The sequence below is a fragment of the Acyrthosiphon pisum genome, chromosome A2, assembly GCF_005508785.2.
Source record: "Acyrthosiphon pisum isolate AL4f chromosome A2, pea_aphid_22Mar2018_4r6ur, whole genome shotgun sequence".
NCBI lineage: Eukaryota > Metazoa > Arthropoda > Insecta > Hemiptera > Aphididae > Acyrthosiphon > Acyrthosiphon pisum.
In genome coordinates, this window is record NC_042495.1 from 76,859,194 (window position 1) to 76,869,363 (window position 10,170).

A 10,170-nucleotide genomic window follows, 5' to 3' on the forward strand; every position below is an offset into this window, starting at 1 on the left:
ACATTTCGCGGGGTAACCCCGTACCACTCCACTCCGCTCATCTAAACTTTAAATATTTATAACTCATAAACTACTCACCTCAAATTCGATTTTCATGTATCAAAACACTAAGAAAAATATTCTGCTGTAGAATATAAAATTAAAACCCAATGTTGTCATTCAAAAAAGTAAAAACTTAAAAAATTATAAGGATAAAAAATATTTTCAAAAATATGTACACTTTTTGAAATAATGAGTGTTCAATGATAAAATAATCACCCGGTATATCATTGATTTATATTTTTTTGTTAACAACCATTTACCCCACGTCCAAATGGCTACGTCAATTTGTCCCTATTCGCTCTATAGTAGGGTGGCCACTGGTCATACGACATTTACCAGTTACCTACTACCTAACCTGAATATAATACTAGTCGGTCTAGTCGTTAAAAAAACTTATGCTTCAATGTATCGCTTGACTGCGAAAATGTTAATCTATGTACTCGAATTCGATATACTTCTTATAACCGTAAGATACAAGCACTTAGCACGATGTAGAGAAGATATCTTCTCTGGATACAAAATACACAATATGGTACAATAATTGTATCGAAGATATACGGTCCAACCCTATTTACACCGATACCTACTGTAAATCAGACCCGTTACCTACTTCATAATTGTATACTTTTTATTATCTAAGTTAATATTATGCCCATAAAAACCGACAACCGTAGAAATGTAGAATTAAGATGAGTTTTTAATTTATATAAACAGATAGGTACATGGTATTGGTCGAAAACGTACACAGATCATATATAGTTGTAGGCTGTAGCTTATAGGTAGACAATACTATTTATTAATAAAATATAATATTCAGTTGTCTTGACGACACATGTCCACATTTATCATAGCTTGTACGAATAAATGCGTTAAAAAATATAATTTGTGTTATAATGGATAGGTTACTAGGGAAATAGAATTGTCGAAAATATCGACCAAACCTAAAGTATAATCTTATAAAATTACATAGATTTATTATAATTAAATAATCATTTAAGTTATACAGTATATACAGTAGTTAGGTGCATAATGGATATTATATCACAAAATGAAGTTGATTTTTTCATTGATCATATTAAGGAATCAAAACTTAATGAGCTTGGATCAAAAATGTAATTCAATAAATTTTAAATATTATAGATCTATATATTTAGTTACATACAAAAAACGTATGTTGTAGATGGTACGATAGTCATGATCGTTTGCAAAAACTTAACCAACAAGCTACATTGGATGCTACTGAAGGTCGAGAAGAATATATTAAGGATCAGCTCATCAGTTACGGAAAAGTATAGTTAAACTATTACCTCAACAATGGTGTTTGAAATCTAAGTGTCCGATGACATTTTTACCTTGTAATAAATTTGTACTTTTAAGGTTCCTATTATTGTGCATGAAGCAATTTGTGTAGCAATTTGGAGAGAAAAAGTACTTCCAGAAGTACTGTGTATAATACCGAATCCTACACAATCATTCACATTATATTTTATCGTAAGTTTTTATTATAATATGATTGTTTAATATTAGGTATAATATATAAAATATGTACCATTGTATTTTGTAACTGCTAAACTGGATCTTTCCAATTTTTTTTTTAAATATAATATACCTAGGTATTTACTAAAATTATAAAGTTCAAGATAGCAAAACAATGGTTACTCTTTCCAATCAGCATTTAGTTAAAAATCAAAACTTCAGTAAATGAATGAGATTGAATGAAAACATAAATATTATTTAAAATATATATGTACAATATTTAATTGGTGTGACCAGTATATTACAATATTTAATATTTATATTTATAAACAAGTTAGGTAGGTATACTGTATACAATAATTCTTGGTACATAAATTATAATAGTACCTACCTATAATATCATACTCAGGGTTGTGACTGTTGTGAGATTGATGTCTTATTTTACACATCGATTATCAACGAACTTCATTAGAAAATATGCAAAATAAAATATGAGATACAAATCTGATTCAAGAAATAATCATTTTAAATACGAAATTGTATTTTCTATATTTTAGATGAAAGCATAAGCGTTTAGCATAAGCATAAGGGGGGGGGGGGGTGGCCTGGTGGTCCATGGCCCACCCTGCGAGACGTACCCAGGGTCGGCGGTAATGGTATGGTGGGTCATCACCCTTTGAATTTTTCATAAATATCAGTTGGCATTTTCTTCATAACAGAGAACTTTCAGAAATTATACGACTTGTTAAAAACCGTTTTCCTAGATTTTCATATATAATTTTAATAATAAAAACGAGAACGGGTTCTGGGCAGTCGGCAGTATTTTGATTTCTAAATCGGTAATTACAGAGGATGACACTATTATTAATATAATAATATTATAATTTTTTATTATTATTATTATTGTCTATTAATAGTTTACTATGTTATAAAAAATTTTAAATATAAGTGAATATTTATTATTTAATCAATGACTATATTGACTCCACAATAGTGTTAGTATACAAATAAGGGAAAGTAGAATTCCTTGTTTTTCGACTATACGCACTTGACCCACACGTGTTATTTTACACTTTGGTTTTGTAGGACTCTAACCCCTATGTAACTATTCATCCTAGTTACACCCATGTCGATTGCTATACGTAGGTATATAATACCTATAGTAACTTTTTTATTACCGTCGTCCATCAATTGGTATTTATTTAAAATTTAAAACTGTGTTGACAATTAAAATATTTCTTATTTAATTTTTAAAATATGTATCTGTTTTTATCATATGAATGATTTTCGCCCTAAATAGTGCAGGGTGATTATGATTGGGTAAATTAAAGTATGTTTTAATAGTTTCTTTTATCAGAGTTCAGGTTTCTTAATCTTTATTGACACCCTGTGGCCTGTCACAAATGTTTGCGCACGCCTATGGATGAAAGTGCGCAGCATTTAACTGTTTTATTGTATTTTCGGAGAAAATATTATGGATTTTTCGTTTTATACCAATATATTTCAATATAATATAATACGTTTATTTTGCTTACTAATGAAATATACATATAGTATAATATTATAGTTAGGTTACCTACAGTGGTGTACTGGTGTGCCCAGGAAATTTCAATGGGGGGGGGGGGGGGATATATGTTATAAATTTTTTAAAAGTATATATAAAAGTATAAAAAAAAAGGCGGGTAAGTGGATGTCGCTCTGCTGTACAGTAGGTTACAAGTGGGTTACTGTAATGGATGGAATTAAATTTGAATCCAATGATATTATATCATTGTGTACGAAAAACGATTCTGAACGGAGATGATTTGTCAGTCTATGTATTAGACATACCTATTATAGGTATACTTATCTATAGTATTAAAAAAAAATTGACCTATAATAGGTATCAATAATAAATTCCAAATTAATCATATCACAATATCCATTAGGTAACGCGTTATACATCAACAACAAACCGTGGTACTCTCATAGATATATAATAGTATTAGTATACTTTAGAAGTTTCAAGTACCCACAAGTAATATTATACAATCACAACAAAATAACTAAAATAGTTATTCCAGGTTTTTTAATATGTAATTTCGTCAAAATTTGAACTTAAAATGACTGTAAAAATAAACTGTGCTTATGTATTTCTTAGAATTTTTGGTAACAGAATTAAATATTTACGTGAAATCTTGTTTTAAATTTTCAATCCTTAGATATAAAAGTTGAACATTTTATAAATTTTTAACTACAAAATAATTATTTAATTTTAAATTTGATAAATTTTGTCAAAATCTCAACTTCAAATGCTCATAAAAAAAATGTGTGCCTATGTATTTTTAATATTTTACAATTGCTATTGTAACAATATATCAGGAGCCTTGCATTAAATTTTCACGCATTTTTACCAAACAAATAAAATTTTATTGATATTTATAGAAAAAAAATTTTAAAAATTTTAAAAATGACAATGTCCGTAAGCAGCTTTAAAAAGAGTCAAGTTATTTTCAAATTTTTATTGTGTATAGAAAATTCTAATATAAACATTCAGTGAAATTTTCAAGTATCTACAGTCATTCGTTTTTTAATTACAATAAAATAAGAAAATCGTTACGTAAGAAATCGAGTGAATATCAAATGTTGTAAAAATATGAATTTCAAACGCTCATAAAAATTTCATTTGAGTTTCTTATAGACATTTTTTTTTTTGAAAAAGGTAGATTATCCTTTAAGGAATCTTGTATTACATTTTAAAATCTTAGTTCTAAAGATAAAAATTTTTACGAATTATTAACTCAAAATAATTTGCTAATTTTCGTGATTTTTACATAATTTGTCAATTTTTGAACTTTAAATGCTAAAAAAAAAAACTGTGACTAAGGATTTCTAATATTTTTCAAATGTCATTGTAACAATATAGTAGGAGCCTTGTATTAAATTTTCAAGTATTTTTACTCAACAAATAAGTTTTATTGACATTCATAGAAAAAAAAACTAATAAAATTGGAAACTGAAAATGTCCCTAAACAGTTCAAAACAAATTAAAATATTTTGAAAATTGTATCATGTATAGAAAACAGATTTTGCGTAAAAATTCCCGTTTTTCCTTAATTTTTCTTTTGTTTTTCACTGCGCTTTTAAAAACTATTGGAAAAATTTTACTTTTGACCCCCCAAAGTACCTACTAGATTCACTTTCCTATCAGAAAAGGTACTATTGAAGAAAATCCAAGCACTTTGACTGTCCTAAAAGGTGATGACAGACACAAAAAAAAATAAAAAAAAAAAAAAAACACACATCATTGTAAAATCAATACATTCATCGTTCCACTCAGAATCTAAAATAAAAATTATAAATTATAGTTTTGCAAAACCACAAACATTGAATAGTATATAATAACATGGTATAGCTGTTATATATATATAAAAAAAAAACTATCAATAGTTTTAAAAATCACAAAAATCGTATAGTACCTATATGCTTAGCCTTTAAAAAATTTTGGATAATATTTGGATCACTTTCTATCAAAAAATCACAATTATTGTTTTAAAATATAACGGCACTATGAGTCATTTTATAATAAATAACTATTAATCACCCAACATAATATAAATCAAAATTATTTTTTATTAAAAACCAGTTTTACATAGAAATTCCAGTTTTTTTTCATCATTTTTAAAAGTACTTGTCAATTTTGAATTTTGACCCGCAGAATACTAACTACCTATAGATTATATTTGGTACAAGTAACTACCATGTATAATGGAAGTTTCTACTATTAAGTGTCAGACAAATTCGACATCATCTAAAGTTAATATAAATATTTGGAAATATATGTGACTGATTAAATATTGGTGATATATTTTATGGGATAACATGGGGATGATTTTAATCTAGTTTTTATATTTTCAACAAAGTACAGACATCTTTTATTTCCTCGGAAATACATTATTTTGAGAATAGTTGCTACTGCAACCCAAGGTATTTCAAATCAAGTTCTTGCCGAAACGATATTTTATCAAATTCTAAGTAGCATACACTGATTGTCGACATTTCAAATCTATCGGTGATTGTTGGTTTATACTCCGCCAAGATATCTCAAACGACGAATTGATGTTACTTATAGGGTTATAACTATAGATTAGTTATGGGTGTCTAAAATGTAGGTATTTTTTATGTTATTTTAACCATATGAATGATAAATAAATTCAATAACAGTTGGCAAATGGAATTTTATTTTATTTTGATAGTTTTAAAAATTACATAATAATAGAAATATTTTATGTGTCAATAACAGTATTTAATAAAAATAATACAATTCATAGTCGCATAAAACAACTATATACATAGTTTACATGTATTAGAAAAAACAACATTTTACTGAGCAGTATACTATGCATTTATATCTAATCAAATATATAATTCATACTACTAATAACTAAATGATCATACTGTACAAATAATATTAATACAAATTAATATCTAAGTAACAAAAAAATAAAAATGAAAAACCTTCCAATATACTAAAATATTAGTTATATAAAAACAAACAAAAGTAAAATATGTAATTTATTTCAATTTTGTTTTTTGTTTTTTAGCATTGAGCATCATTACTTGAAAAGCATTGAGCTTCCTTTGTTCATGAGGCACTGTTACACTGCAGTCAGCATCTAAATAAATATTTTTGAAAAATATGTTAATACATTTTTTATTTTTATATTAAACTAACATAACAATAAAAAATCCAGAGGGTTTATTATCTACTTAATTTATTCTGTGTTTGTTTTATGTGATTTATATTACTATGTGTCAAAGTTGATTTTGGAGCAAGAAGTAATAAATTTGTTATGATAAAATTATCTTTTTTTAAGGTGCCTGGTCGCGACTTTTCAAATTTTCCGCAATTCTATAAAATTTTAAAACTAAATTTTATATTTTAGTTGCCACCTCAATTATAAGACTTTTTCATTAATCTACTACCCAATACCTATTTAGGGGGGGTTGATAGGGTGTATTATATCGACCAAAGCACACCTCGTAGATTGGTCCGATTTTTTTTTTGTTAGAAGAATATTTTTTACAGGGCGTATTGGACTTCGATTTTTGATTACTTTGCTAAAAACAAATAATAATACAAAAAACTAAAAAGTTGTAAAAATGGACTAAATTCAAACTTGTAAATTGTAATATAAGATTTCGAAAAATAATTTTAGAAATCCATGTCCAATGCGCCCTGCCATAAGTCTTCCTCTATTAACAAAAAAAAAATTACGGAAATCAGACCAATCTACGTTGCATGAGAGTTTCCTGTAAGGCATGTTTTTGAGCAAAAAAACAGGTCGCGTGCATGCCCCTTAAGTGAAATAGCTTGATATTTTTGATATTTATAAATTATTACAATTATTTTTATGTATAGAAACAGATACTATAATAAATAAATATGTTAAATAATCTTTAAATTTGTCAATATTCTAAAAAAACTTTTTATAAAGTTTAATATTTGTTTTTAATTATTATTCAGGATAACACACAAATTGCATAACTTAGTTCACATTTATATAATATCCTGGATGAAGATAAAATTATGTATATATAATAAACCGTTAATGTTTCAATAAAATATTTTTAGGGAGTTTTTCTTTTAAATTTTTTTGATCAGATATATCATATTTTAACATGCATGTAGTTATAAATAATTGTTATTCATAAATAAGTTTGGCTAATTATCACACTGTCCAATTATAAAATAAAATATATTATACCCAATATACCTGATGTGGTAGTCCTATTTAGCACATCACTTGACATTAATTTTGGTTTCTTTGGAAGATGGTGATCCACTATAGTTTCAGAATTATGTTTTTGAAGATCCATATTACTTTTTTGACTATTTAAAGTCATACATTCTATACTTTTATCCATGGCATCTCTTTTTAGTTTATTTTGTTGGACAAGATTTTGGATACAATAATTCAATTTTGATTTAACTGATGTTTTTGGAACTATGTTTTCAATGCCATAAACTCTATTCTTGTTACAGGTAAGTTGTTGTTGCATACAATTATCACTTAATGTATGACTATCTAAAATATTTTGCTCATACTCTTTAATGTAATAATTAATTTTATCTATAACTTTGTTGCTTTTAAACTTGATAAGATCATCAGGAACTAAAATTGTCATTTTAATAAAAAGGCGCTGCAAACTGGCCATCAAATTTTTGACAAAATCAATATCTAAAATGAATATAATATAAATATTATTTACAATAAATAGTTAATATAAAAATGTATTTTCAAATAAACATACTTGGAATTTTATAATTTTTGAATAAACTATCCCAAATTTTTACTAAATCATTCAAAAGTTTTATCTTTGATGCTTCTGTGGAAAGATGTTTATAAAATACAGTATGAAACTCTGGAGAAGATAATCCACAGCCGATGTAATCTGTTACTAAATAAAATAGAAGTATTCTTTCCATAGACGATTCATTAGGATTAGACCATTTATCCAATTCATATTTCTGTAAAAATACAAAATTAAATATGAATATAGTTATTTAATAACCCAAGTTCTATATAAATTAAGTATGGGATAACCCAATTGAAATAAATACAATAACTTGGAGTAAAGTTGTTTTCGTGCAAGTATGTACCAATATTATTCTGCTTACTAAGAGAACATCACACTTAGATGTGTTGTATCCGTATAACAAATGTACATAGCAGTATACATTTTGTGTTGTAAGGTTTAATATAATACTGTATCATAATAAGTTTATATACCTATCATCAAATGTTAAGGAATGATATTACCTAGGGAATTTTAAATATTTTTGTTGATAAATATTAAAAAGCTCATTCCTTGATTTCAACATTTCAACATTTTTTTTATTTATACAATTGAATAACATACAAATTGAATAAAACAAAAAAATTATATACCTTCAATGTATCAATAAAAGCTTATACAATTCCCTAGATAATTTTCTTACCTAGTTACCAAGGTGTATTGATATACCTTGCTAGTTACCTTTAAATTTGATAATAGGTCAATTCACTCTTATATATAAGAAAATAATACATGCAGATGTAGCGTCTTCTTTACACTTTCAATGCCACCCGTGATTTAAAAAAACAACGGAAAAAACTAAAACTAAAATCACCCATATCTTTAAATTTAGAGTTCATTGCTAATGGCCTATCTAAGTTTCAGTTTATTAAAAAAAATCCAATTTAATTAAAGCGTATATGGACGAATACGTTTTTGACGTGTTAACACGTCACCAGTCTGTTGGAATAAACTCTATTGACGCATATACGGGTCAGCAGCGTTGAAAGTGTTAATTAATTAAATTATTGTCGTATTTACAAATAATATAATACTCATAGGCGTGCGCAGACATTTGTGGCAGGGTGGGCCAAGTCAATAAAGATTAATAAACCTGAACTCCGGTGGAAGAAACAATTATACTTTAATTTGCCTACTCATAATCACCCACTATTTAAGGCACAAATCATTCATATGATAAAAAACAGATACATATTTTTTAAAAATTAAATAAGAAATATTTTAATTGTCAACATGGTTTTAAATTTTAAATACAATTTCGCAATCTGTAATGGTAATATTTTATCAATTTTATTTTTAAAGACATTTAATGTATTATCATTGATTATCAATGTTATTTTTCACCTATTTAATTAATGTTCTATGATTTAAAAAAATCAAAAATTGTGATGTTTAAATCATGTATTACTATGTATACAAATTTCGATACGTCTCGCAGGGTGGGCCACGGCCCACCCGGCCCCCCCTGTGCGCACGCTTATGATAATACTTATTACATACAAAGAACTTATAATGTAACCAAGTTTTTGAATAGCTGAATTGTATAATATAATAACATTAATTTATAGCTAATACATCAATTGTCTAGTACTTTCGAATATAATTGGAAGTATGTATGTTAAAATTATTATTAATATTATTATTATCGTTATTATTATTAATTATTGGGAAAATTATGTCCACCTACAAAAATGATTAAGATGGTACATGAAAGTAAGCATGGCACTAGTAATTTAATTCAATTATAAGATAGGTACCTGCTCTAAGTAAATAGTTGGATGGTGTGAATGTACGAAATAGACTTCATCAGCATTCTAATTACATAATGATTTAATTAAAATACTTACCATCAATTTGAGGCAATCTGTTGAGGTTAGTTGAGTGAGAGAACTACATACTGGCATTTGAATTTCACGCACACTCTTCAAAGCTAATACTTCGATAAAACCATGTATACTATCGAAATGTGTTACTAACTCAGATTCGTTAAACATTTTAAGAACTGTATCAAAATACAACCACGTGAAATGCAATACGACGTTGTAGTAACTGCTGAATAACCAAATCTCGAAAATTTATATTTTATGTAGGCAGTTGAAATGTAAAATATTTATAAGACGTACGAAAATCTAATCCATTATTCGTTACAGTAATGTTTAAGGTTTAACGTAAATACATTTGAGGAGAAAAAAAATTGTGCGAAAGGATAAGGAATGTGGTCAGAGCACTCAGTGATACACAAAACAAAAATAACACAATACCTAGTAAATAATATTCAATATTTCAATATTACATATTGTGCCATGTTATGCT

The 10,170-nt window shown here is 26.7% G+C and overlaps 2 protein-coding genes across 2 annotated transcripts; one reads left to right on the forward strand and one right to left on the reverse strand.

Annotated features, from left to right (window-relative positions):
• The first annotated feature begins 263 nt into the window (after positions 1-263).
• On the forward strand, positions 264-1,616 carry LOC100576028 (zinc finger MYND domain-containing protein 10 homolog). The gene is made up of 3 exons (XM_029490862.1): positions 264-1,154; positions 1,223-1,331; positions 1,420-1,616. The coding sequence occupies exons 1-3, from the start codon at positions 1,072-1,074 to the stop codon at positions 1,561-1,563; spliced, it is 336 nt and encodes a 111-aa protein (XP_029346722.1). The 5' UTR covers positions 264-1,071; the 3' UTR covers positions 1,564-1,616.
• Positions 1,617-5,908: 4,292 nt separating this feature from the next.
• On the reverse strand, positions 5,909-10,162 carry LOC100572829. The gene is made up of 4 exons (XM_016801694.2): positions 9,705-10,162; positions 7,813-8,029; positions 7,275-7,739; positions 5,909-6,173 (listed from the first exon to the last, which is right to left on the reverse strand). Exons 1-4 carry the CDS (start codon positions 9,849-9,851, stop codon positions 6,073-6,075), a joined length of 930 nt encoding a protein of 309 aa, XP_016657183.1. The 5' UTR covers positions 9,852-10,162; the 3' UTR covers positions 5,909-6,072.
• Between the last annotated feature and the right edge of the window lie 8 nt (positions 10,163-10,170).

What these genes read in the sequence shown, in the direction of transcription:
- LOC100576028 (XM_029490862.1), top strand. Translation starts at nt 1,072, where the DNA reads ATGGATATTATATCACAAAATGAAGTTGATTTTTTCATTGATCATATT. An exon ending in AATGAGCTTGGATCAAAAAT is followed by an intron (nt 1,155 to 1,222) that starts GTAATTCAATAA and finishes CGTATGTTGTAG; the next exon opens with ATGGTACGATAGTCATGATC. An exon ending in AGCTCATCAGTTACGGAAAA is followed by an intron (nt 1,332 to 1,419) that starts GTATAGTTAAAC and finishes TGTACTTTTAAG; the next exon opens with GTTCCTATTATTGTGCATGA.
- LOC100572829 (XM_016801694.2), bottom strand. Translation starts at nt 9,851, where the DNA reads ATGTTTAACGAATCTGAGTTAGTAACACATTTCGATAGTATACATGGT. An exon ending in CAGATTGCCTCAAATTGATG is followed by an intron (nt 8,030 to 9,704) that starts GTAAGTATTTTA and finishes GTATTTTTACAG; the next exon opens with AAATATGAATTGGATAAATG. An exon ending in AAATAGGACTACCACATCAG is followed by an intron (nt 6,174 to 7,274) that starts GTATATTGGGTA and finishes ATATTTATTTAG; the next exon opens with ATGCTGACTGCAGTGTAACA.